We start from the raw sequence: 27914 nt of genomic DNA on the forward strand, positions 1-27914 counted from the left end.
AAAAGAAAATTCAAATTTGATTCATACTAAATAGAGGCTTCATTCACTAATAATTCGATGCCAAAGCTTGTATCTAGAGATTTACTCAACCAAGAGACTGTTCTCAACTTTATTGACTTCCTTAAAAAGAAGGATTGGCATTCACAAGCAGCTGCTCGAAATAGGCCTGTAAAGTATCAGCAAGGGCACAGTTATGATGATAATCAAATTTACATAGCACGGGTTAAAACTCACTTCGAACCATGTTCCTGCTTCTGGGGCAGGCTGTAAAGCATCACTATATCCGCAGTGTGCATCATATCGTGAAGATGTGGTGTCTGATGTACCGTCGCATTCTCCGCCGGGCTTGACCCAAACAAATGCATCTTCAAGAGTATCCCCAGTATCTGTAGTAGGGCGAACCCCAAAGCCAGTACCAATAACGTTGCACCAGTCACCCCAGGCATTTTGCTTGGTTGGCTGAACACCATTACGTGCTATTCATGGTTAGAGATTCCAAGTTATAACACTAGAGGTATCACAAAAGCTCTCAAGATCTGAGGATTCTACTTACAAGTATCGGTGATGAAATGGGCGGAAAAGCCCGCAGCAGAAAGTAGAGGGGCGATGGCATTGACATAGAGCTTTTCGTCACAGTTAGTGTTTCCCGATGTGTAGGATGGACAACTGCTAATTGTCCAGGCATTATAGTTGGCAACGTTAGTGGCTAATCCGCGCACAGCAGCGGGGGATGACGCGTTCTTGTATACATTGGCAAAGAGCGTGGCGGCCGGTTGAAGATTAGCTGACCAGCCCAGCCAGCCGGCATGTCCTGAGAATAAGAAATCAGATAATGCCTTCTGGACGAAAAAGACAAATAAAGAAAGTCCATGGAAGGAATCATACCGGCGTCAAGATACATAGCCACGTTTGGCAAGTTGAGCTGGATCAACGCATAGTTGATGCCCTCTAGATAAGCAGCCTGAGCATTGGCGCATTTAGCCACATTTAGATTGGTAACGAGATTGGCGAGGCTATCCGGCTCTAGTGAGAGTTAGCAGAGCGAATTTATTTGTTTGTAAAGGCATAGGATTCCAACCAATGACCAAAATAGTTTGCACATCAGAATATTTGACAATCTGAGCCCTGATTAAGTCAATGTATGCTTTGTAGTTCGCTAATCCATTATTGGCAATTGAATATTCGCCGTTACTGGCAAGAGCGGCGCAGTCACGGTCTGGCAAGTCATAAACCACAAAGATCCCCGCAATAGGTGGGCTGGCACCGGCCGCATTCTTTGACTGGATGTCGGCAAGATATGTGCCCATAGTCGGAACCTTGGCAGCAGTGTCACTATTGAAGAGTTAGGTAAAGGCGCATCTTAGGATTTGCAATCAGACCTACAGCCAAACAAAAGATGGAACTTCAGCAACCTTGCTAGCCTTTGCCGCGAGAGAGCTTGTCAGGGACGGAATTGCCGATGTGAAAACCTCGGAGGAGTAGTAAGGGTTTGCATAGAGCTGATAGCCGCTAAAGGGATTTCCACTGTTCGTAGTAGCAGGGGCTGTAGTGGTAGTTCCGGTTGATGATTTTGTAGTGGTGCTCGTTGTAGCCTTGGTTGTCGTGCTCGTAGCGGTAGTCAACGTTGTAGCCTTGGTTGTCGTGCTTGTGCTTGTTGTCGCAGTTGCGGAGAGACATTGTGCGTAGTCTTTTCAAGTGATTAGTGTTGTTATTGGAGAGGAAAGAGGGGGAACTAAAAACGTACAGGGGTTCAAGGTGCTGCAAGTTGCCGATGCTGTGCACACTGTTGATCCTGTCCATCCACTACCGCCGCCTAAAGAAACCATTAACCCTAAAATTCTGATAGATCAAAGACTAAACATTCTTACATTGGCCCCAGAGAGATTGCTCGGCATAGGAAATTTGAGAAAGGAGAAAAAGCACTAATCCTGATGTACGTAGCATGGTTACTGACGTTTTCGTTTTGCTGATAGTTTCGATAGTTCTGAAATCCAGAATCAGGTAAGTCATTGGAAATTGTCAATCTAATATATACCTATGTGACCTTAATGCGACGGAAACTACAATCCGCTTTTCCGATGATGCTGAACACCAATGCTGCAATAGCCACGGAACAATATCTCAAAATGACGCGGAACGTGGAGAGACCACAGGCTAACTTATTCCAGGTTACCTTGGCTTGAAGGCAAGATGCATTACTACGTCAAATCATGAGTGCTAAAGTCAAACTTGATTTTATTTGACTAGGCCAAATATAATCTACCCCGAGCTTAAGGAAACGAAAACAAATTGCAGTAGGACCAGGAAATGAAACATGATAATTGGCACGTGTCACATCCACGTGATCCTGCACGGAATCTGGTCCGTTACGCAAAGTAGAATTGAGTTTGATTCAAAAATCACTTGCTCTTAAGCCTAGTAATAATTAGTTTTCAAGAAATCCATCATCTTTGCTCACGTAGCTCGAAAATTGCATCTATCCCCAGGATCATCGAGTTGGTAGCCCTTATACATCACGGGGAGATTGAAAGCGGTAAGCGCGCAGGGCAGACATGAGGAACCTGTCGTTCTTCACACGCATGCAGGGTCAGATTATCTTTGGGAAACGCGGGATTGAAGGGCTATATAGCCTAATAAGCCGGGTATTAGTTCTGCGGGGCAACGTTGTTAATATTATTAATAATATATAATGTTACTGCAAAAAAGTCATTGGCTCGGCGTACAGGCTAGCAGGATTTGGGCGATTGGTAGTTGCTAATTGAAGAAGCTACCTGAACAAGAGGCTATAGGTTAGGGACGCATGCAAAAGTCCGAACATAGCTCTCCCCGGAAAAGAAAGCGGAAAGAACTATATAATTTGGGGTTTTTGCAAAGAAAACCACCTTTGCTAATATGCAACAACGGCAGGGCATACAAAATGGGGCATCGCACTGACTGGCCGATGCATTTCTGCAGGTGCCACAATGATAAGGCGCCTCTCGAAAAGAATGATGAAGAATACAATTAATGGCACGGAGACGTAGCCGGCAGCTAAATTATTACGGGCCACATGTCGCAATTTTAGACGGACTGCCGAGAACCAATCATTTCCCAGTAATCACGCCGCCAGGGTCCAACAGGCAACAATGTCAGCCAATTGATCAGGCTCACTGCGAAAGGGATGAGCAGACCCGCTCAGAATACTGTAGGTTATTTAGTGGGAAAATAGCCTACCATAGACTGCACCTGATTGGCTGATGTTTTTAAAAACAGTGTCATTACCAGTATAGCTTCATATCTCAGATAAACATAGTATTTCTACATAATTTTCTTTCCATCAGACAGTCTCTGTCTCTTTTTTGAAAGGCCATCCTTCAGCGGGGTGTGTGGTGGTTTGGTTGTTGGTTTATTGATTATACGAATTCAGTCTGCTTGCCGGACTTGCCTACGAGCGGCCTGGCTTACTATCTTCAGTAGTTATCATCGACGTATGAAAAAGATACTTTGATGACTTTCTTATGTAGTAAATCAGGGTGCTCTACGGCAAGCCTGAGGATGCAGGCAGGATGAGTTAGGTCGGCGAACAGACCAACAAACCACCACACACCACGATAGAGGAAGCCTCCCAAAAGGGAAAGCAGAAGCAGATGAAGCGAAGAGAGTGTGAAAGCTGATTCTCTCCCTATCGGAGATGCGAAGCTATATCCTGTAAACACTGTGTACTAGGAAAGATATCCCCCAGTCAGAGATCGCCCTTCCTCGGCCATTCCCCACTGCACTAGGTAGAAATTATTGCAGTATTTTCTGAATCTTAGAGGAGAATATAAATTACAATAAGAGTATACTAAGAAGATTAATAGACAATAAAGTTTATCTTGATTTCCAAAACATGAAATTTGTTATTGCCAAGGAAAGACCTAATATAAGAAAAGAAAAGGTAAGAAGTACTATAGAGTAGCGGACTGTAAGTGTCCAGCTCGGAGAAATGTGATCCGATATTCATGAGCTGCTTCTTCCTCTCTTCATCTAGCAATTTCTCGTAAATATTCGTCAGTAAATCCTATATACATATTTTCAAGGAGCTCAAACCTATATTCAATCTCCTTGAGATTTAGTTAGCTGAAAATATAAGAGGCTACTGTATTTTCTCTCCTGAAATGTCTTTAATTCCTTGCGTAAGCGACATTATACTACACTGACAATTAGTACCTTTACACTGATTTTTAAAACTGATAAAGAGATAAAATTTGTTGATCTAAAGAAGTTAAAGTTTTGGTATACTATAACAATAGAGTTAAATACTATAAGAGGATGGCTGAGTAGATGCCCTAGGTCGATAATCTAACTACTAGGAAAAAGTAGACTGGGGAAGAATATTACCTTTAAGATGAACATGGCGTATAGATTTGCACTTATTTTTTCTTATTTACAAGCATATTTACAAGCCCTCAGGTACCAACTTTCTTTAGGACGAGTTGTGCTTAGCAATGACGCAAGCTGTACGCCCAGCCGAGATTCTCTTCACTGGCAAGAAGACCAATATGCTCCACCATAGACACATGTATATGGTGACTGGCACTGAGTAGGGCCTGTATATCCCTCACCACCACATTGGCCCCACTGTGCAACGAGGCTACCACCTGTGGTAGTAGAGCTGGAGCTGGAGCTCGATGTCTTTGTAGACGTCGTTGTGACCAGTGTTGTAGCTGTTGTAGTGACAGAGATTGGCGCGCTGAGGTCGGTGACAACCTGGTCAAGGAAACCACTATTGGCATAGAGCTGCGACATATCCCACATCATTACACCACCAAAGCTGCTATACTGCCTAGAGTAAGTGATAGCAGCCAGGAGCTGTGATCCGCTAGTATAGCCAGCACCGGCAGCGCCAGTGTTAGCTGGAATACCTAAGAAGACCTTCACGTCAGGGTTTGGGCTGCTCTTGGCCCAAGTATCCCACACATCAAAGTTGAAGGCATTCTGTGTAGTAGCTCCTACTACAAAGTTCGACGTTTCGCACCAGTTGTTATAGAATTGCACCATTACAAAATCAAACGCAACAGCGTCAAGTGTTGTGCCATCTGCTGCATCTGGGAAGACACATTGCGGTGCCGCAGACAGATAATACTTTTTATCAGCAGCAGCATTCATTAACTGGCGAAGCTCAGCGCCAAAGGCGGGTAAATTGCTGACGGTTGATTCGAAATCAAAATCAAAGCCATCGACGACGGCATCTCCAAATGGACGATCGACATTAGCACTAGTCACAGGGCCGAACATCTCCCACACTGTCTGTGCCGCACTTTGAGCAGCAGCCGCGGAGGACCATCCTCCCTGGGTATACGTAGCGCCTCCAAGTGACAGGATAATTGTCTTTCCGTAGGTTTTCTGACAAGTCACAATATCGTTCCTATGCGGGAGTCAGCAAGTTTTACAGTGGCTAATCGGATTGACCTACGCAATCTGAGGGCAATTCAGGAGGTTGGAATTGTCGGCAAATGCAGTACAATTATCTCCAGCATTGGCAAAGTTCGTTATGGGAGGGGTAATTCCGTTCATGAATGCAAGAGGAATAATCTAGCAATCCATCAGTTTTAACATCGTATATTAACGTATGGATAACCCTCACATCAATTTCGGTATCTGAAGCCAAACAAAATTTCTCGGGTCAGTCGCTGTTCTCGTCTGATAAAATATACCAGGGTGTTTTCTGAGCCATACTGGAGCAATAATAAGCGAGATTCTTTTGGGCAAACGACCCGCTGCCCTGATTATACGAGTTTTGTCCTAATTGCCGAATATATCAGCACCAAAGTTCATTGTGCAAGCTCGGGTGTGGAATGCTGTTATTTACCCCAATATACCGCAATATTTGAAGAAGAGGTGGGATTAAATCCAGCGTAAACAAATGGAGCCAGAGCCAATGCTGAGCTCAAAGTTGTAAATGAGAAAGCCATTATTGATAGAGATATATTGAACGGCAATAAGTTGCGCAAGATATAGAATTGAAGGAATGTGATAGAGATCTTCGGTACCGCTACTTCTGATGTTCGTTTTGTGATTTTTGGTGGTCGGTCAAGAATATTATATAGTCACCAACCTTGTGGTGCCAGTATCTAAGGTGACATTTCAGCAGATTGGCTACCAGGGGGCGTAGGTCAAGTAGTGTAGACCCTACAAGACCCACGTGGTAGTAATGTGTGATGCTATCGGGATCTAGTCCCATGCAGAAGACCTTTTGAATCTACGGGCCGCCACAGTACTCTTGTCGCAGCTCATACTGCACCTTTTCTTACGAATAGAGTAACATTCAAAATCCCCCAAAAATAACGAATAAATTATTTGGATCTTTCTCAACTTTGGAAGAAGTTCTGTAGTTGGCTGAAAATTACGCCACATTAACATCGAAGTGCAACGCTCGAAAGATTTGCAATATCCAAATTTGCACTAATGAATAATGGCCAAATTTGCCATGTGAATTTTCAGGTTGAATATTTAGTTACGAGGGGATATATGCATTCCTAGCATTCCAGAAAGTGGATCATGGCTGATAAATGCGGGAAGTTGGCTGGAGGCGGAAGTCAGAAACAAGGCCTACTCTTCTCTTTTCGGCTCCCCTTTCCACATTATCCTCTTCCAGTACTGTTTCCGTCAGTAATTAACTATATCTCCAAGCTCCCTCCTGTCTCCCTGAGTCCCATTTTCGGGCATTCTTTGCGCTATTGAGTTTCTAGATGATGCTACTGAAGCATCAATTCTCCTTTTTCGGCTTTTCTCTTTCTCCAAAGAGCACCTCAGGTTGCGACCCTTTTCTGTTCCTGTGGCTGATACACAAGCGCCCGCAAATGTGACGAGAGCATGCATGGAAAATTGGAGAAGCATAGCATGCAGAAATTCTATTAGCATGGAATTTCATTTCCCTGGAGGTCGCTATTGTAGCTGGTTGGCTGAGGGCTTGATGAAACAGGCCGATAAGGTATCTGGCCTGTATGAAATCTATCCTCGGCAGAGACTAGCGCTTAGGCATTAACTCCAGCTAGTCCTATCTAGGATAATCGATTTAGCTCAAGTGACCCCGCAGTATTAGAAGAATGCAACCCTGACAATTTCAATGTTCTTCGCTCTTGAATTAATGTTGCTGGGTTGCTAGATAAATGTCGTCTTTTGAGTATTCTCGGTCTGTCGCGATACTACATTGTAGGGGGTCACCCCTTCCGCCGTCACATTACAGAGGAGGTTTTTCAGGGGGAGTATCCTGACATATACAGTAGTACTGTCATTTCTGAGAAGATGCGATCGAGATTATCTCTGCTCTGGGACTTCAGAAGTACACGACCATGCCTGAAAGAATGGTTCATGGTGTGTCTGCTGTCCTTCAGACTGAGTTCGGCTTTCTTATTCTACGGCCGTTCTCTGGGATAAGGCCCGCGTAGAAGTACATCACTAGTATTTGCTACGCATCTCTTTCGATCTTTCATATTCAATGAACAAATGGCCCTCGCTCTGTGATTTGAGCCATATTCAGCAGCTGACAATCTTATATTTTGCCCAAGCAACCAACAGAGAATAGCAGATTTCGTTTTGCAAGCTACACCAGCAGGTCTATACACATCAGGTGAGTGGGAATCTTAATTTTCATTGAGAGGGGTCAAGGTGAATGAAATATGGCGCGTGATGCGCAAACTGTGGCCATGAAACGATAAAAACGCGCATGGGCCAGAAATTCAAGAGAAAACGGATGTAGTATTGCTTTACTGATGCTTCACAATGAAAATGACCATTGGCCAATTAGAAACCAAGGCAGATAAAGTGACTACTAGCTACTAGTGAAGTTACACCGTGACCTTTGGAGCTTGAGCATTGTAATGCTATCGCGTAAGTATATCGGTGTGCGATGTTTCTATTGTTTTCGAGAACACCTCCCCGGAGGTATTGTGCTAGCTTGTGGTGAGTTTCCGTTTCCTCGGATTTCACGAAGAATTTGATAAAGACGAATAAGCGGGAAGGAACGGAAGAATGTAACAAAATTCTGTCGAGAATGAGAAGCTACTCAATACAGCGATGCCCTATATATTCCAATATGCGTCTCCGGCTTAGGGGAATACCCGTTCGCTTATTATTTTTGTAGAGTACCCCAGGCATACTCGGAATCTAGCCCTATAATACGCTATTTAGCAAGGCAGAATATATTCAAAAATCCTTCTAGGTAGTTCACAGAGTTAGACATTAAATTAAAATCACGTCCCATTTGATCCCATCTTTACAGGATCATACAGGATTTGAATATAGACATGGTACTATCAAGGAGTCTTGCGAAAGAGGGCATCTTATCTTGATCTCAATTAAAGTTGATGTAGTCCACTACGCAGCAGGTTCGCATAGGCTTCAAGAAGCCCCTTCAGTTGAAATATTCAATGAACTAGATCCGCAATATGGGTGTCGGTAGATCGGTGGCTATTTTCACGTTGTGCTATTCATGCGTTGAAATAGAGTATTCAAGGTAAGAATTGGTCTGTCATTGAATATCGATACTATCAGTATTCAAATTTTGTCATGTAGCTCAAGGTACCTCAAACTACCTCGTCATTTTAGCCCTTGATATAGGTTTCTCCTATACAAATTTTATAAGACAGAAGTGCAGCTGTTTCTGAGAAGGATGATTTTTCAACATTCTATAGTATGGAACCTAGAAAATAAAAAAAGAAAATATGTCGGTGGAGCTCAAGAGAAGAGCGTCTTTAGGAGAATAACCTATCTACAAATTTGCTGTCTGCTCACTGAAATCCTTCTCAATTAGAATACTATCTTGAATATGGGTAAGTGAGGTGTGTCTGCGTCGAGTTCATTCGGGATTACCTGAAAAAGCTCGTGGGTATTTAAAGCATCTGAAATATCTCCAAAGTTGAAGACTAAGATTAACAGTATGCATCAGAATTTAACCCGGTCTTGAATGGGAAGTAAGCGCAGCAATCATAGCCTTGCTTTCTCTTCAAGTTCGTCGCTGACGTTATTTCGGTGAATTCTATCTGTATTTTGCATCAACGAGGGCACATTATTTGACAAGAAACATTCAAGCTGTTCAAGTTTTATAACATATATACTAAATCCGATGGCCATAGATCATGAATCACTGGCAGGAGACCTGAAATTCAGGGTGTGTGCGAAGCCATTCCCCATACCGGACAAAAAAGTATTCCAAGCAGGAGATAGCTAGTACTATAAGGCCAAGGAAACTGTTCCCCCATCCATATTCCAGGTGGCCATATAGTAAGGGAGAAGTTAATGGTAGGAATGCCCCCAGAATAGAGCGTATAATTGTGTTGACGGCGATTGCACTTGCTTACCTAGTTATCTATCTAGGTTAATAGTTTATCGAATCCTTTGCTAGGTCCGACTTGCTAAATGTTTATTAAAAAATAAGATTCCTTCGGGATTCAAGACTACTTCAAAACGACGATACCTTATATTAAAATAGCGAAAGATTACCAATTCTTTATGATATTCGAACTTGTCCGAATCCTCAGGTGACAAAATTCCTTGTCCCTTCTCGATGTTCGACCTGCTCAAAGTCCGGGTATAACTGCCTGAAATGCCCATTGGAGAAATGAAGCTTATTATGTCAAGCCATATGGATATGTTTCTTTGGACGGCTTCAATATCCCATTGAAATAAGCGAACGCGGTAAAAGATACGCACAGGCTACCTGCTTCAAAAACGGTAGTGGAATGGGCGAATTAAGTTTGGATTCTTGAAGATCCGTTTATTTTCTCACTTTCTTGTGTCAGTTAGATTATCAAAAGGTAAAATGGCTTGCTACGTATTGAGATGGTAGGCTTGACGGGATTGAAGGTTGGAAAGCCAGGTAATAGCAGACCAGGGCGCATTTATCGTCACCTTCGACGCCAACAACTTCGATGTCCTTAGTAGTCGGGAATAGGACTAATTATTCTGGTGTACTCACTCTGGAGAGAACGTATTATGTGCGAGCTTCAATGATATTCGAAGCAATCGAGCGATCATGTAGAAAATCGACAAGGATTTGGTCAGGGAGGAGAAAGTATCGGTAGAAGGTTCATGTATCTGTCCCAGATTGACGGGTTGTGCAGTAGGTTATCTCTCACTTATCTTGTAGTTATTTTATATATTCTAGGGGCTGCGGTGCAAGCGAAGGTGTTATGTGTAAGGATGATGTTCTTATTCCCTCAGAAGAGGTCATGATAAGCTAAACTACTGACGTAAGCAGGCTGTGAACAATATTATTCTGCTGGTTAGGCGTGACGATCGATGACTTGGACTTGAGATGTCATTTGAGATTCTAGGTGATGGTATATAGGCTAAAGATGTTAATGTCTCCACATAAGACAGCGCTGGTGGTCTAGTGGTTAGGATTGCTCTCTTCCATGTGATGTTAAGAGCAGGGGGGGGTTCGATTCCCTCCCAGCGCATTCTTTTTTATGTGGTGGCGGAGATACGAACACTATTTTCATAGTTTTGATTTAATAAGCGCCGAGTGAATCTTTCATCTGAATAAAAAGCATCGCAAAGGGTTTAGGATGAAATTGAATTATTAATAATCAGCTGCGCTGGTGGTCTAGTGGTTAGGATTGCTCTCTTCCAATACGATGCCAAGAGCAGGGGGGGTTCGATTCCCTCCCAGCGCAAAACTCTGGTTCTTTTTATGATCCAATAGATGCATTTTTTTCCCCTTTTGGTGGTGAAAGAGAGATAGATACTATTTTAGTGATGCAATTGATGATGTACTTGACAAGTGTTGAGCAATTATTTTTTTTTTTGAATTAAAGTGATCGTAAAATGCCTCAGTACAATGATATTCGGAATTTGGTAATAAGTTGCGCTGGTGGTCTAGTGGTTAGGATTGCTCTCTTCCATGTGATGCCAAGAGCAGGGGGGGGTTCGATTCCCTCCCAGCGCACATCTTTTTTGCCATATCGTTTTTGCTTCTTAGTTCCAAGACACCTTACCTTCCTCTACATTAGACCTATATCTATTTCAGACTCGGCTCGTATTTTTGCTTAGCTGACAGACTTGCTGCGGTACCTCGCGTGATCGGAGGAGATTCTTACCCGCTCTCACCCGGTTCTGACCCTGTCTATTACTAGCCCTTGTTACACCAACTCCGCGAAGCTAAACCGGCGCTCACCCTCTCTCACCTTGGTGGCAGCCACCCGACTACTGACTACATATGCGCCACAAGCCGGCAGGTTAGTAGTTGGGTGTGCAGACCGCCAGCGAATCCCTGCTGTTGTATGGTTTTTTCTTTAGCTATTATTCGTTTTTTTTACCGGAAAGTCTTAATGATGATAGCACAAAAAGATGCCTGATTTGCTATCGCGAGCGGGAATCCTTACACGATAGCGAAACTCGCATTCCATAGTATGTAACTTTCACTCTTCGCAATTCAATTTCATATAGTTCAGAATTGTCAGCAGATCTATTAATTTTTCCCTCTAAAGGACATATCAGTTTATGTATAGAAATACCTATTTCCCGATGGATCTATCTCTGAGCTGCCTAGTCATAAGAAAATATCATGTATAACTATCAACAAACTCAACAAGGCAACTACTCAAGGTAAAATCGTTCCGAACGAATGATTCTACAGAGTCCTACAGATAGGGACCTGTGGTCATATCTGGTATGACTATATCAGGTAGAGTCCGCCCATTGTCTGGTTGCGGATGAGCAGTTACATCATCCAGTAGCATCAGTCTCGCTTGTTGAGAACAGGATCAGGTCTATTTTGCTAACACCACCAAATCATTGAGCTTTTCTATAAAGGCAAATCTTTCCTCAATGTAGATGTTCGGGTGACCTTATTTACAGCCACAGACTGGGCTGACACTGTGCCCATCTTGGACACAACCGCAGGTATTCGACTCCGGCACGAGATGCCCTGAACAGCCCGCTAGACAGCAGCGATAGTACCCATCTTGGCAGCGAGGACAGTCGTCGTAGGTGTCGCACTTGGTTACCGCTGTTGGTGTTGGCACCGAGCTGCTAGTGGAGGTAGGATCGTTCACGCCAATACAAAAATTCTGACGTCCATTTGCCCACCCGACTGCAAAATCACATTTGTTCACATCTGTGGTTTCCAGTACCGGATTCCACGCAAGTAGTTGCTCCACAGTGATTGAGTGGTCGGCTGCGAGCTCGGCGCAAGAGATCGGCTCGCTTGGACGGACATTGACCCAGCTGTAGCAGTTTTCTGCAAAATCTGAAGTTGGTGTGGGGGTTTCGGTTGTACTTGTAGATGTTTGGGTGGTTGTTGATATTGTACTTGTCAACGGGGTAGTAGTAGTCTCAGTAGATGAAGTCTCAGTAGTTGTGGATATTGTAGTTGTCAACGCGGCGGTGGTAGTCTCAGAAGATGAAGTCACAGCGGTTGTGGATTCCGTCGTGGTTATTTTGACGCCTCGGAATGTAAATCCCGGGTAGGAGTATATGGAAAGGCCTCCCGAGGCCGGTGTTGTGGCAGGGCAGATTGGAATATTGAAAGACGTCGAGGTCGTGGGCATGCTATCACAGGCCACAAGCGAGCTGCATGTAGTCGAGAAGCAGGACGTGGTTGCCACATCTCCCGAGTATGTTCCAATAGAGCAGAACACCTCACAATTAGTAACCGGGATCTGTGTGCTACAAGAAGTAGATGTGATTCTGGTCGCCGTTCCGGTAGAAGAACCTTCATTACTCTCGGCCTCTTCAATATCCTCCCTCAAGGTTGTGATGACACTGGTCAAGTCTGCAAGAATGTTTGTTATGGAGCCAGCACTTGCTGTGCCTCCAACAATCTGCAAGACCATGTCCCGCACGGTGTCAAAAATGAAGGAGATACTCTGAGCCGAGCCACAGAAAATGAGGCAAAGCCCAGGAGAGGATATGCCGAGGCCAAGACCAAAACCATTATTGTCTTATGAACTCGGTCAACCTATGAGGTTCAGGGATGAATGAAATAGCTATAGACTTACCCGAATGTGCCTTATCATTCGCCGTGGTCACGGCGCTCGCCTTTGACGTATCCGCAGTTGTTGAGGAGAAAGCGACCACAGCATCCGACAGACTGCTGAGATCAGACAAGACGGTCTTTGCTGATGCGATCGCAGCAGATGTGGACAGTGTGGTAACTGGGATAATCACACCATTTGAATCAGCAGTGCCGGTGATGGTGGTGATCACAGAACTACCTCCGGGTATATCGGATGTCACAACCTTAGTAACGATGGGCGGAAGAGGAAATACGGATGACGGAAAGATTTCTGAAGTAGTTGAAGTCGGCGATGGTAGCGCGCTAGTGCTTTGGGGAGCGGGCGGGATTGTTGGAAAAGGAACAGGAGGGAAACCACTGTCGGTGATGCCTGTAGAGACGGGCTCCCAGGCGATTCCACCTGGTCCAACGACAAGAGTGGTGGCAACCCCGTTTGGAGATGTTGTCAGAGTGATTTTCCCTGGAAGTGCAGTAAACTCAGTGAATGTGGTGGGGGTAAAAGTGATTTCTGCAGTGCTGGAACCATCGGAGGCCGTGATCGTAATCACCGTGCTGGTGGTACTACTGGAAGGCGTAGTTACTGGAGCAGCGGTGGTACTGGGAATTGACGATGGCAAGGTGGAGCCTGGAGCCGGAGTCGTGGTGGTAATTGAGATTTGTGAGCTAGAGGCAGTGTTCGATGGAAGAAAAGTCGACGAGGTGAACTGTGACGTGGAAGCAGATTGGTGAGGCATCAAAGTGACAGTCACTCCATCTGCCGTGATTGTCTGTGGTTCATCCGCGGAAGGCGAGACGGGGACGGTGGTCGTTCCAATGACGAGCCCACCGGGACCAACGGTCACTGTTTGTCCGTCTGCTGTCAGAGTGCTTGTTTGGGAGCCGATGGTAAACGTGGTCCCGTCAAAGACAATCTCTGCGCCTTGCATGCCCGGGCTACCTGTCGGGATGACATTCCCCGATTGATCTGGGTTACCAGGAGCACCGCTCGTAATGAGACTTTCGGACTGGTCTGCGGCGCTGGTTGTGCTGGTGGGAGAGAGAATTCCTGACTGATCAGGATTGTTGCTCGTGTGGATTTGAATCAGTTGAGATGAGACACAGCTTGGTTCGCATCAGCTTCGTCTTTTCAATTCAAGAATGTCAAAGGAGTCTTACCTATACTCCGATGGAAGATAGCAATCGTCCCCGCAGGCCAGCGTAGCCTGGCCGTCCAGCACCGGACACAATTTGGCTCCATAGCAGACATACAGTGATTCGAGATAGCATTGAGATCCACAAAGGAGGGTTGGCTGGCCGTCCAGAATAGGGCATAAAGTGCCATTCGCAAAACATGTATACTGTCAGACAGATTAGCCGTGTTGCGAAAGCCGGTCCGACTGAAACATACTTCGAGCTTCCGGAAATATTGGTCTCCGCACAAGAGCAATTCTGTATCTTCGGGACTTGAGCCTGAAAGGATTCGATCTTCACCGAGTGCTGGTACCTCCTGCGGATACCAATAATCATCATAGATAATGCCCCTCTCGATATGGACCTCATCCAAACCCATCATGGCCACGTAATCAAACCCCTCTACGATCAGCCTCAAGCCCCTCCGGCCTGCGAGATTGGCATCGTAATTGGGATCATACTCGAAAAGGGACTTGCCTCGCCCACTCGTGCTCAGTATCGCATCTTCGACCTGCGAATCCTGGTTGAGGGCCTGGTAGGTAAATATGGTCACGGGAATATTCTGGTTCTGCAGGAGCTGGATGATTGTATCTTTGAGAAGATCAACCTTGGCTTCGTAAAGACGTCCATCTCGATATTTAGTGAGCCCGGGGTCAGGATTGCGCCCATTGGTGCTCATGTCCTTAGGGGAATCGGCTTCATTCTGAGGGGTGATAATGAACACTGCAGGGGAGTCGTCGGTTCCAAAGAATCTGCTCACGCTCTCCAGGCCAACGTATCTCTGTCCTCGGTAGCTATCTATTCCTGTTCCTGCAAATTCCAGCGCTGACTCAAAAAAGATCTGCCATTCGTCTTTTCCTGCTGCATTCGTTCCGCGCTTGTTCAATTTCGGGCTGAAAGAGATACTCTCACTAATGAATTTATGAGCTTCCAATCAAGCATTTTAGCCAAAGGTCGAGATAACTGACAAGAAGTGGGCGAACCAAACTGCCCTTCTCGATACAACCACCACAGCAGTACAGCCGCAGAGGTCTTCAAGTCCAATCGAGAGCGGTAGATCGCCAAGTTCAGCGAAAGTGGCCGAGTTTCCTTTAGTTCCGCGGTTATAAACGAGTGAGACTTCTCCTCTCCTAAATTTACCGAGCAAGTAACTACTTCCATCTTCGAAATTTTCCCATACCCGTTTCTTAAGGGTACTCCGAACCCGAGACCATATGCGGGGCATCAAGTCTCGACCCCATCGCCGGCGAGAAGTTGCGGCATCACTTGAGCCGCATTTCGGACGACATGAATTCCAGTCATCATCCTCCTCTCGACGGATTAAATCACGGGCCAAATAGCTGCAAGGTGTAAGCTTTTTCAATTGATAGGCCTGGGATATCAACAAACTTCTCAATTGAGCCGTTTACATTGATCGTATGGATATTATCAACAAAGCCGAATCTAATATCAAAATATTAATACACGTCTTGAGAAGTCCAATAATGTAAACATTGCCAACATGCCTTCCATTCGCATTGATCAAGGGCTGTCGACCGGAGACAATTTGCAGTAAGAGTCCCGCAAAGATGAAAACGTGAGGAAATTTTAGAAGGACCATTTTATGAAGAAAAAAGATATTAACTGAGTCCAAAGCGCTCTAGAATTTAGACACTAATGACATGCCCTACAAGACCCCGATGAAGCGTAGATATCTTATATATCTTGCTTCATTTGGGATCCTAATGTCAATCCACCCTGTACTTAGCATGAGCTGGTCAATGAGGCCCTACGTAAATTAAAGCTGATCTCTCTTGTCATTAAGGTTGCATTGAAACTCAGCCATCTCCAAATCAACCATTCAACCCGACTGAGGCGCCCAATACATACATATACGAGATGTGCCACCAACATTTCAGCTTAAAGCAAAAGAGCAAAAGCGATGTCAAAATTGTGTGATATCCCGTTAGTGCCCGGAGAATTTATTGGCAGCTTATTTGCCAGTCATCATTTGATGCAGGCCAAGAGGAATATAGTAGCTTGGCTTTCCAGCTCCAGATTACGGCTCGGATACTCTGCCTTTTTGGTGCCCGTAAGCATGGATGGAGCACGCCACAAAGTGCCTGATGAAGTTTCCATGTGGTCCAGAACATTTCCCAAAAGGTGACAGGGTCCAGTGAGTTTCAGCTTGGCGTCCTAGCTTGGCGGCTGCGCCCCGCTTTTGTAGTATTCTATAGCCAAAAAATGGCTTTCATTCGCCTCTGCCAAGGGTATGTTTTCTGCAGTCATACGAACTTGCACCATCTTGGAAGGTTGATCCTCTGGCCTTAACAGACCTGATATTGTGCAGCGGCACTCTTTGTCGACCTAGCAAGGCTGTACAATAAAAACTGACGTATTTTAGACTTGGGCAAGAAGCAGACGACAGACAGGCGGAAAATTCGCTCTTTGTTCACATGCCAGGTACTTTTTGGCTTCAAGATGGGGCAAATGTGCTTCTCTTTTTTATTAATCCTCATAACTCGATTTGGGGAGCTCGTGGTCGGCTTGATTGCTCTCCATTAGTCAGTGGGGCATGCCTCATGGAGGCTTCGCTATCATTGCCTCGAATAAAAAGTACAGGGGTCTGTGAACCACAATTGCGACTGCGACAGAACATTTTCTCAGGGCTCTGATGTAATTGAATTGAGTGAAAAGGTCTTTTAGGAAACATAGCGAGATTTTGAGTCCAACACCTGCCACAGAGTAGATCAGAACCCAATCATACCCATTCGCTGTCAACTCTAGTGCAGGCAAGGGCACACCCATTTAAGAAGGCTGCTGGTCCATGTTCTCCTCCATTACATCTAATATATGATCAGTTTTCTCTATTTTGGCTTTTAGCAAACCTTCACCATGTCGGACCCTGTCTCTACCTCTGACACCTCCATCCCCATCCGGTCGGAACCCGGGAAGAGCGGCAACCAAGAGTCAAAACTGACACCCCTCGAAAAGTCAGAACTGGCTCTCGCCGACAAATACAGCTCACCTGATGTTTACATTAGCGGTGAAAGGGACACCTGCTGGCATCCCTGGCACGAAAACCTTGAGCTGAAGCCGCTGCGATTTGAGACTCGGACAGGCACGTTTGTGGTCGTCCTGCGCAGCTCCGAAGACACCTGGCTGGGCAAGCATAGACATCGCGGCACTGTGACTGCCGTCACGCTCAATGGAGAATGGAACTATAAGGAGTATGTCTTTTAGGCTAGGGAGAAAAGAAGGGAAGTCCGCTAACTCCGAGGATCAGATATGGCTGGGTCGCCAGACCTGGTGACTATGTGGTCGAGAATCCCGGAACTATTCACACTCTACACATGAGCAAGGGAGCAGAGGTTGTTTTTACTGTGTCGGGCAGTCTTGAATTTTTCAACGATGATGACAGCTTGAAAAACACCATGGATGTCTTTAGTTATGCTCATCTATACTACGAGCATTGCAAGAAGCAAGGGATCAAGCCAAATGACGGGTTATGGTACTAGAGTACTAAAAATGCAGCCTCATGATTTTCCATAATGGCAATTATCTGGATTTTCTGGACCTTCGTATTTTGCTTTAAATTATCTATTTGGATTACGTTTATCTCTCGTAGGCGACGTTTGACTTGATATTCTAGGTAGGAGGATACCGACACAAGAACTCTCTCCATGAACGAGGAAAGTGTACTACCTCAAAAGCTATCCACATTATCCCCCACTTTGTGTATCTCTTTCACCCCGCAGATAGCGCATTAGACTTGAATATGGAAGTGTTCGGTTGGATCACCTCGCCTCGCTTCGGAAACCAAAAGCCGTTGGGTGGGACCGTAGAGGTGCGTTTTCCCCGCACGAGATAGCCACTCAGCGACCCCTGAAATAATCATCTACCGAAGCCCAGTCGGCATATTTGCCCTACGACCTCAATCAATCCCCTGCCATCCTCCTGCAACGTGCAAGTCATACATTTTATCTCCATCCCTTGCTTCGAACTGGTTACTACAGCGATAATGCGGACATGGACCGGTAAGTACACCCGATAAAACACCGGATCCATGATGTTTAACTGTTTTCAGGATGGTAGGTAGCTGTGAATAAGTAATCCACGCAGAGTTGAATAATTGATAAGTCTTTAAGCTTGACATGTCGGTCCCGAAAGATCAAGTGCGATGAGAGACGGCCTACGTGCAGAAATTGCGAAAAGAACCGCGTTGAGTGTATATCCTCCGACCTCTTGTCTTTCAAGCATTGGCACAATCCGTCACTTAGCAAGAGCGCGAAAAGCGCCTTTGAGTTGGATCATATCTGGGTGGACATAGATCCGTCATGTATGAGACCGTAATTAGCCTTGCGAGCAAATCCAAATTGTAGACTAATGACTAACCGTTAGACAGATAGATTTATTGACGAGACCAGCACCATCGCCACAGAGTACGAGAATGTCGTTGACGGAACCGGTGCAGTCACTGGCGAAGACCAGTATGCCTTCGAAGGAATCGGGAAATGGAGTCTGGGAGAATGTCATGACGCTCAGGCGCAACATCGAATACATTATGATCCTGTGCACAGCGCTGAGAGCGAGAAATTTGCTGCGACGCCAATTCAAAGCATGTCGAAACCACAAGCGTCAGCACCGTCAGTGACTGATTGGGACTTCAGTGGCTTGGAAACACGAGATATATCGTCTTCACGAAGCGATGGAATAACTTCTTCAACGGAAGCCTATCCAGCCTCATTTGAACCTGAAAATGGCGTTGATAGTCAGGTGGATTTTTCTGAGAGTTCTCCGGCCTTTGGGGGCACATTGAGCCACCTGCCCGTAAATACCCCTGGTTCATGGGGAGCGATCAGCCAAAGAACAAATGCAGCCGGTCAAGCTCTGCTTTTAATGAAAAATGATGATATGAACATTCGCATAGCCGAGTCCCTGACTGCTGATTCGTATTCGTCAGTGGGGCGCTCACCAAGCGAAAGGTCTCCCAATAACGTGATTTCACCAGGGAGAGTGCTTTCAGCACCAAGGATTCAGACTCCTCCGATGCTACTTACTTCGAAAGAGGAAGCAGATTTGCTTCGTCAGTTCAGCGCTGAAGTAGGAACCTGGATGGACCTCTCCGACTTGTCTGAAACATTCTCCAAGAAAGTATGCCGGCTAGCCATACATGACCCCTTACTCAAAGCAGCAAGCATTGCGTGCGCTGCTAAACAACAGTACCTGGTGGGAAAGCTGGAAGACGGTATGCATATTGCACAAAAGAATTACGACACTGCCATATCGCTTCTGATCAACCAGCTCTCTGACTTGGACGAGCAATTTGTCGGGTATGGCTTTGCAGCCATTGTCATCTGCTCATGCTATGAAATGCTAGATGCTCCGACCGCGAACTGGCAGAGACATCTGGACGGCGTTTTCTCCTTTGGCAGGGTACAAAGAGTAAATGGATCGTCTGGGGGCATCCCACAGGCCGCTTTCTGGTCCATCGCGCGACAAGAAGTGGTGTGTGCTATTATAAACAGGTCGAAGTTGAGACTGGATCCAGATTTTTGGGTCATTGACCTTGAAAATATTGGACAGGAAGGTAGTGAAGACTTGGTAAATAACCAGTATGTGGCCTCTCCATCTGATGATACGTTGACAAGGCATATTCTGATGAGTAAAGAATTCTCACCATCCTCGCCAAGACGGTGAATTTTATGGCTTGCGCAGATGAATATACTCTCACTAAAAGGATTAGTGAATGGCATAAACTTCACAAACTGCTTGAACACTGGAGTGGTTGTGTGAAGAATAAGGACTTCATGGACCCGGTCTCAGTCTTTGATGAGGGTAAAGTGTTTCAAACAATTTGGTTTGTGAGGAGTGTTTGTGGTCAAGATCCCTGGATTTTATAACTGATGAAATTATTACTGACGATGTACAGCCTCCTCATGGCAAATGTTTCATCTTGCTCAAATATTCCTCTTGACCACCAGCCCTATACAAGACTCCAATTGCCTCCGTGCTTTCCGCAAAGTACAAGTCAGTGAAATGTTGTGGAATCCTCCCTCAGCTTATTCTAATCGGTCCTCAGGTAAAACTACTGTACCACGCACGACAAATATGCGGCATTGCCCAAAGCAAGCCGGACGGAAGCTGCCGTGTTAATTCTGTTCAGCCGATCTATTATGGTACACTATACAGAAACTCAGGGTTTACTATTTTACTAATTTCCATTTCTTTGGCAATAGCGGGGTGCTGTTTCGACAAGGAAGATGAGCGAAAAGCCGCGGTTACACTATTAGAAGACATTGAAAATGACCTTGGCTGGGCGGCAATATATCGAGCTCGACATTTATATGCAACATGGGGCTGGCACCAATAATCGTAGTTCTAGAATATCAGACTTTATTACAAGGAATTTCACTCACAATAATTGAGAGCTTGGCCTTATAAAACTCACATCTGACAAATTTTCAGATAGTCATGTTCGATTATGATATTGGAATCCGTCATTGAACAAAGTTACAACTAAAGGTTGACTTTGATAGCCTCTACTTGAATGCCATCTCATCGCTGGTTGGTGACCAGCGTCATCTTTAAGTCAGGGTATAACCACCGTCAACGCGTAAATCAGCACCAGTAATATATCCCGCAGAGTCACTGAGCAAGAAAATTACCGCCCCCATCAAGTCCTCTGGCGTTCCCACTTTACCGGCAGGGATAAGCGAGATCCATTTGTCTCGAAACTCAACATTTTCCTCCAGGATTTTGCGGGTACTTGAATATTGGAACAAAAACTGTTAGTGGTTGGATAACAGAACAAGGAAAGGCCACGAAGGCCTGTTTTTGTGTCACTTACAGGGCAGTCAGAATATATCCAGGACTGATGCAGTTCACACGGATATTATAAGGGGCCCACTCCACGGCGAGAGATGCAGCAAGATGACGAACGGCTGCCTTCGCTGCATTGTAGGGTGCCTGGGGCTGAGGAACGTTGACGATAGCTCCAGACATGCTTCCAATGACGACTATGCTTCCCGATGCTTGGCGATCGATTAAATGCTTCGCAACGCCCGTGGAAAAAAGATATGTCCCATCTACGACGACGCCCCACAGCTTCTGCATGCGATCATGGGGATAAGTGACGGCGCTGAAATTTTCTGTGAACCCGGCTGACGTGACCAAATTGTCAATCCTGCCATGTTTGGTGATAATGTTGGTGATGGCATCGTTAACAGAGATTGGGTCGGACACGTCGGCATAATGGGCGGTCACTCTGGGCACTCTTGAAGAGCTCATTAGCAATTATATTCAAGATTATTGCAGAGTTTCGAAGCTAGAGGGAGGGGACACACTCTCCAGTTCCGGGGTTCTCGGCTTTAAATTGCTTCAGTAGCGTTTCGGCTTGTCTGTGAGCTTCATCTCCTGTATTTCGGTCATTAATATTCAATGACCCGTATAATACGTACGGCCTTATGGCTTACCATTCATATCAACAATGGCAAGGTGTGAGCCTGATGCTATAATAGCCTCGGATATGGCAAGACCTATTCCACTCGCGCCTCCGGTTACCACCGAAACTGTGTCCTCAAGGGAAAAGCTGGCGAGTGTTCGTTTGAAATGCTTGCCTCTTCGGCCCTGAGTAAGAGGACTTCGAGGCATTTTGTCTTCTTCAGGACGTTCTATGCTGATGCTTTCGTCTATTCGTGTAATTCCTCCATCTGTTCTTTTGAATAAATTCCGATGAGATTTGGTACAATTGAATTGTGGTGTTGGTCGAGAGTTCTGGTAGCTTTTGGAAGCCCGTGTGGTAGATGAAAACCTTTGATTAAATGAATTGGCCACAGCCCCAAATTCAATGTGGAAATTATTCAACCTGGGCAAGCGAGGAGTAAATCTCAGGACCTGCATAGCTGAATAAGCAGATTTTGTTCTAACGATCCTTTTTAAACAGGTGGAAATATGTGAAATGGGGAAGAATAGGCAGATAGAGGAGACTTTCAGCCGAATTTATGGAAAGATTGAGAACATGGGGACGGCATTTTTACCTTGGTATTTGTAGTATAAAAATCGGGTCAGCAAGCGAGTGCTTTGCTCGAGGTGGATATCAGATGACATGCTCAATTTTACAGGGGATCCGCTGGTTATTAGCTCATTACCTTGAAGCTCTATCTTAGGACGCCCAAGTCCTCGGCGAATCGTGTCTTGTTTGACAATAGGAAATAATACCAGGTGAAAAAAAATGATAGGTGCATAATGAAGCAATTATGGAATCATTCAAAAAATGTTACACATAAATCCCAAAATCTCAGAGAAATTTGTCAACTGCATTATTTTGATGTACGGTGTCATTTTGCATTGGTGATTGACTACTGAGATCCGTTTCCTATAGGCTCGCTGTAATTGCCGTTTGCACTGAAGTCGGCTCAATTGCCGTAGCTCAGGCAAATCAGCCGAAGCCAAGAATTTTCCACTATCTCAGCCAATGCGCCCAAAAGGTGCTGCCAAGCGACCGCTTCCACCTCGCGTTACCAAATGTCTTTCTCAGTTCGAGAGGCGATTAATCTCGCGATGGTTCGATATTAATAAACTGGTGCGTGCGACCTTCAAAATCTGAGGGATATAGAAACACGTGAACATATCCCTGAAGGTGTAGCTTACCCTTCTACATCATGAACCAGGGCGCTCAGCGGCAAGCCTGAGAATGCAGGCAGGATGATATAGCCTCAACAAACCAGCATACAAACCACCACACACCACAGTGGAGGAAGCCTCCACTATAGGAAGCAGAAGCAGATAGAGCAAAGAGAGTGTAAGAGTTGATATATCTCCCTATTGGAGAACTGAGGCTATATCCTGTAAGGACTGTGTACCGGAAAGATATCCTCCAATTAGAGATCCCCCTTTGTAGGCCATTTCCCCACTACAATCACTAGCCGCGAGTATTATTCTGTATAAAATTACCGAAGTTATGGCGATGACTCTTACTACTTCTTGAATAAAAATGAGATTTCTGAACACAGAAGCAGAATTACATCAAACCTCCAGCCACAAGAGCGCTGGAAAAAGGCCTTTTCTCTTTCAAATGGAAGAAATTTATTGACTCTCTAGTCATAAATTAATGATCTCCAGCATGAATAATTGCACCTTTATAGACGGCTCCCGCTTCCCGCTTGTGACTTTCCGATCCACTCAAACCCATCTTTTTTGTACTTGTAGGCACGAAGATCACCAGAGCGTGCATGTCCTTCGAAGTTTTCTGCTCGGGCAGCCCTTCCACAGAGTCGGCCAAGACCTCCACTGGCTTCGTCAGAAGTGACCTCTTGGTAGGTACAGGTTTTCAGGTACTTGCCAACCCACAGACCACCTGTGTAACGGGAGGCGGTGCGTGTAGGCAGGACGTGATTAGTACCGATAACCTATGTTGAAAGTCGTTAATCAGCTTTCAAATTTTCAAGTTGATTGCATTGGCCGTACCTTATCTCCAAAAGAAACACATGTTTTTTCACCAAGAAACAAGGCACCATAGTTGGTCATCCGCTCCAATGCATCACGCGGATTCCGGGTGAAGACCTGGACGTGCTCGCTCGCATACCGGTTGCCAAGCTCCCACAATTCGTCCATGGTGTCAACTACTATAACTTCTCCAAAGGCCTCCCATGATGTCTTGGCGACCGCCGCAGTCGACAAATCGGAAGAGTTAAGGAGATTGTCCACAATATCTATGGTGTTGCGCCCAAGCTCTAAGCTGGTTGTGATTAGCACAGCAGGGGTATCGGGGCCATGCTCCGCCTGAGAGATCAAATCCGTTGCCACAGTGAAGGCAGAGGCAGTATCGTCGGCCAAGATCAAAATCTCGGTGGGACCAGCGAAGAGGTCGATGCCCACTTCTCCAAAGAGCTGTCTCTTGCCCTCGGCCACAAAAGCATTGCCTGGTCCCGCAAGGAAATCCACCTTCTGAATGGTCTCCGTACCCACTGCCATAGCAGCCACTGCCTGAACACCTCCTAGGAGGAATATTTCGTCGGCACCTGCCAAGTGCATAGCGGCGACAGTGCTATACGGAATTTTACCATTGATTGGCGGCGTACAGGCGATGACATTCTTGACACCAGCAACCTTGGCAGTCAAAATGGTCATATGTGCCGATGCAAGGAGGGGATATCGTCCGCCGGGGATATATCTGCAATGGAAGGGATTATTATTTAGACCATTATGCGAAGATATAAAGGACCTGATATAAAGAAGATATGTTGCCAACTTACGCCCCGACATTATCAATTGGAACATTCTTTTGTCCTAGATGCACTCCAGGTCGGATTTCGATCTCAAAGTCCTTGAGGGAAGCTTTCTGCGCTTCAGCAAAGGCCCTCACATTCAATTGGACTTCCTTAATATCGTCAATGGTTTGCTTGGGACAACTGGCAATCGCAGCCTCAATATCAGTCTGAGACAGTTTGAAGCTCTGTGGTGACCACTTGTCAAACTTTTCGGAATATCTCCTCACAGCGACATCGCCCTCCTGGCGAATGGACCTAATCACTTCTTCAACGATGAGAGGCACGTCGGCTCTAGGAGATGGCTCAACTCCAGGCAAACCAGTAACTTCCTTGAGGTATTGTCGACCCATGATTTTGTTGATATTCCAGTAGCGTTCTTCTATCAATTTCTCAAACTGTATCTGGTCTGAAAGGGTGGAAAAGAATTTGAATCTCTACAATTATGGTGTTTATATAGGCGAACCAGGGCGAGACCGTTATAGTTGGTCCTCATAGTTTGTATCATCTATAGTCCGAATCATCCTCGGACTTCATTCCGAGGCCCAATTCTCGCCCCGGATTTGTAGTTTCACCCCGGGATCGCTACAGAGGGAGAAGATCGGAGGATCACTGAATTTTGTGTTGCTTCGGCGAGAGACCCACATTCGGCTCGATGACTCTGGGGATGTTGACAAGACTAATTTCCAATATTATTGCAGAACCAATGACAACGCAAAACTTGCAAATTCCATGGTCAGTGAAAGGGAAACTTCCCCGAGATTTCTTCAAGTTCCGCCTCGGCAGCCATTTAACGTCCCAGTGGGGTCAATTATCCCCCCCCGACCCACAAGTTTCAAAGGTCAGGCATAGATGTACTCGGACTCAGTAAGCTACATGAAAATGGCAAAAGTAACGAATACATCAAATATATCCATTCTTATTGGCACTTCCTCGCCTTGATGCCCACGACTTTTCCTAGACCGACACGTCATATAACTTGCACCTATCCAAAACAAAGTGCTTCCTAGGCTTGTTCAATAATTATCTGTCATAAGTTGTCGTGAGAAAGGGATTTAGAAATTTGTATATTTGGTATTTCTGTTATTTTGCGATCCAATTGTAGGGCGATCGAAATACGTGGGTCGTAAAACTCCTTAATTGTGTCTCACATCCCTTATTATTGCAAAAATTCGAGCAAATGAGGATCAAGTTTCATGAATTCAATATCATTTAACTCGAGAATTCAAATAGTATATAATTCTAGGACAGTGAGATCGTCAAATAATTCAGTTCTTGCCTGCCTCTTCATCAACTCGCTCAACATGATTATGATTCTCTTTAACGCCTGACGTGCAATCCAAGCCTGCAGCTGTCTTCTCAATTACGAGAGTTTCATGCTCAATGTATCTGCGGGGGCGCTTTCTGGAAACAGCGTCCGGATCCGTGGTGACGATTAAAGGAGGATTGGATCTATAGTATGCGTCCATATCTTCCAGACTCCGATTGGCTTCACCTGGAGATTAGTTTCAGAAGCCCTTGAGGTTCATCAATTACAACTTACCTGTCTCAGGATAGAAGAAGTATAGAATTGGCAAGAAGGCAGCATTGGTTGCAGTCCAAACAAGCCAAAATTTCCAACCAAGATTCTGGATCCCAATGGGGGTAATCTCGACGACGACAAAATTCGTGATCCTGTAAATCCATTGTCAGACACTATTGCAGCTGTCATGATGTGAATTACTGAACAAACCAGTCCATAGCTGTTGCAACAGCTGCTCCCTTCGTTCTCATTGGCAAAGAATTGATCTCAGTTGGATACAACCATGGGATACCAAGCATTCCAATACCAAATGCACCATAATAGAGGAAGAAAAATGCGACCGATGCCGATGCATAATTATTCCCTTGGCCACTCGCGTCCGAGTAGCGGAGCAAAACGCTGATCACTAGGAAGCAAATGAATTGGCCGAATGTTGAAATCATCATCAAGCCACGACGGCCTACTCTCTCGATTAGCAACACTGCAATACCAGAGAATACTAAATATGACACGGCGTTGCACGCTGAGAGCAGACGAGAGAGCTCATCAGAAAGACCGACAGACTAAAGTGAGAGCTTCCTTAGCACATTCCATCCATGGTCATGCTTCGACAAAGCAACTGATAGACGCTTCATCGACCAGCTTAACTCACATTGATAAGCACTGTAGGCAGATAATAGGACATAATATTAATTCCCCCAAATTGTTGCATGAACTGACTGCCAGCACCAAGAACAAGTCTTCGCAAAGTTTTTGTGTCGTTCGCTTTCTTTCGCAGGATATCCCCCCATCGTACGCCATTTTCACGCTCGTAGCGGACGCTGAAGTTGATCTCATTGCACTGCGTAATGATAAAGGGGTCATCAACCGGCTTCGCTTCCAGGCAACTGAGAACCTTTATAGCTTCTTCTTCTCTACCATGAGCAAGAAGCCACCTATTATCTTCAGACTTGAATTCTAAGAGTTATAAAATGTCACATTACCTTGGGGACTCTGGAAGCCAAGGAGTGGTGAACCAGAGGACGAATAGAAACATGAATTGGAAGGCGAGCGGAAAGCGCCAGGCAATGGGGCCACCGACAAAGGAGAAACCATAGTTGATCCAGTTAACTAGGCAGAAGCCCGCGATATTCATCATCATCTCAAAGACAACAAGTTTGCCACGCCATTTCAACTGTGATGTCTCTGTCTGCCATATAGGCGCGGTGGCTGTGTTGATACCATTACCGACTCTGCGAGGGCATTTTGAAGTCAGAACAGAGTGCCTCTGGTTTCCTTTGCAGGTCTGCTACTTACCCCAGCACGATTCGTCCAACAAACATCTGTGCCAAGCTGAACGAGCTTGCCTGGAGGATAGTGCCCACAGCCATGATGGTTGTTCCAACCATAATGGAGGCTTTCCGCCCCAATGATTCTCCAACTGTAAAAGCAACGATGGCACCGATGAAGCAGCCGATATCGTAAATAGCCGTCACGGTGGAAAGGGTTTTGGTTTTTGTAGGCCCAACCAGATCATGAACCTCGAGAAAGTCCTTGGTGATCACCACGCCGCCTGTGTTGAATCCATGAGTCAAATTGAATCTAGACATGATATTTAGACTCACTGAAAACTCCCTGGTCGTAGCCAAATAAGGACATGTCTGTCGCGCAAGCAACCTGCGTGGTTGTTAATTCAGCCTCCGTATAAGGCAAGGACTAACCATCATACTGTAACCCAGAACGTGAGCCATCCTCCTGTTAAGCCAAAATAAGGCTCTTTCTTTTGGTTGATTACAGTCATATCGAAAGAAAATATGCAGTCGAATACGCAATGATCAAACTAGAGACAGCAAAGTATACGTGCTAGAGAATCCTAGCCACATGGGAAAAGACAAATTATTGCGATTTCGGCGCCATATAAATAGAATCGAGTTATTTCGTAATAGGACTAACTATTTCAGGGGGTCGAGGAGGAATGATCCTGGTCAACCCCGGAATGTACACTTCGCAGGTGGGT

General features: G+C 45.4%; 7 protein-coding genes across 7 annotated transcripts; 1 reads left to right on the plus strand and 6 right to left on the minus strand.

The window, feature by feature from the left end:
* Positions 1-121: 121 nt before the first annotated feature.
* On the minus strand, positions 122-1944 carry N7462_006541 (uncharacterized protein; the record flags this gene model as incomplete). Its single annotated transcript, XM_057078259.1, has 8 exons — positions 122-166; positions 235-476; positions 554-811; positions 886-1023; positions 1079-1332; positions 1384-1687; positions 1745-1813; positions 1869-1944. The coding sequence occupies 8 exons, from the start codon at positions 1942-1944 to the stop codon at positions 122-124; spliced, it is 1386 nt and encodes a 461-aa protein (XP_056933839.1).
* Positions 1945-4500: 2556 nt separating this feature from the next.
* Positions 4501-5535, minus strand: N7462_006542 (class III chitinase; the record flags this gene model as incomplete). Its single annotated transcript, XM_057078260.1, has 2 exons — positions 4501-5386; positions 5435-5535. 2 exons carry the CDS (start codon positions 5533-5535, stop codon positions 4501-4503), a joined length of 987 nt encoding a protein of 328 aa, XP_056933840.1.
* A 6275-nt stretch (positions 5536-11810) lies between these two features.
* Positions 11811-15390, minus strand: N7462_006543 (uncharacterized protein; the record flags this gene model as incomplete). Its single annotated transcript, XM_057078261.1, has 6 exons — positions 11811-12904; positions 12963-14080; positions 14135-14316; positions 14367-15060; positions 15118-15279; positions 15347-15390. 6 exons carry the CDS (start codon positions 15388-15390, stop codon positions 11811-11813), a joined length of 3294 nt encoding a protein of 1097 aa, XP_056933841.1.
* A 1633-nt stretch (positions 15391-17023) lies between these two features.
* N7462_006544 (uncharacterized protein) lies at positions 17024-19828 on the plus strand (the record flags this gene model as incomplete). Its single annotated transcript, XM_057078262.1, has 7 exons — positions 17024-17358; positions 17415-17639; positions 17891-17975; positions 18041-18165; positions 18216-18219; positions 18299-18467; positions 18534-19828. 7 exons carry the CDS (start codon positions 17024-17026, stop codon positions 19826-19828), a joined length of 2238 nt encoding a protein of 745 aa, XP_056933842.1.
* An 887-nt stretch (positions 19829-20715) lies between these two features.
* Positions 20716-21781, minus strand: N7462_006545 (uncharacterized protein; the record flags this gene model as incomplete). Its single annotated transcript, XM_057078263.1, has 4 exons — positions 20716-20896; positions 20979-21404; positions 21475-21544; positions 21604-21781. 4 exons carry the CDS (start codon positions 21779-21781, stop codon positions 20716-20718), a joined length of 855 nt encoding a protein of 284 aa, XP_056933843.1.
* A 1487-nt stretch (positions 21782-23268) lies between these two features.
* Positions 23269-24749, minus strand: N7462_006546 (histidinol dehydrogenase family protein; the record flags this gene model as incomplete). The annotated part of the gene is made up of 3 exons (XM_057078264.1): positions 23269-23538; positions 23597-24302; positions 24385-24749. The coding sequence occupies 3 exons, from the start codon at positions 24747-24749 to the stop codon at positions 23269-23271; spliced, it is 1341 nt and encodes a 446-aa protein (XP_056933844.1).
* Positions 24750-25664: 915 nt separating this feature from the next.
* N7462_006547 (sugar porter family MFS transporter) lies at positions 25665-27698 on the minus strand (the record flags this gene model as incomplete). Its single annotated transcript, XM_057078265.1, has 8 exons — positions 25665-25891; positions 25940-26070; positions 26129-26481; positions 26571-26853; positions 26902-27150; positions 27215-27470; positions 27523-27574; positions 27627-27698. 8 exons carry the CDS (start codon positions 27696-27698, stop codon positions 25665-25667), a joined length of 1623 nt encoding a protein of 540 aa, XP_056933845.1.
* Between the last annotated feature and the right edge of the window lie 216 nt (positions 27699-27914).

The sequence above is a fragment of the Penicillium macrosclerotiorum genome, assembly GCF_028827735.1.
Source record: "Penicillium macrosclerotiorum strain IBT 26536 chromosome Unknown utg000006l_segment0_segment0, whole genome shotgun sequence".
NCBI lineage: Eukaryota > Fungi > Ascomycota > Eurotiomycetes > Eurotiales > Aspergillaceae > Penicillium > Penicillium macrosclerotiorum.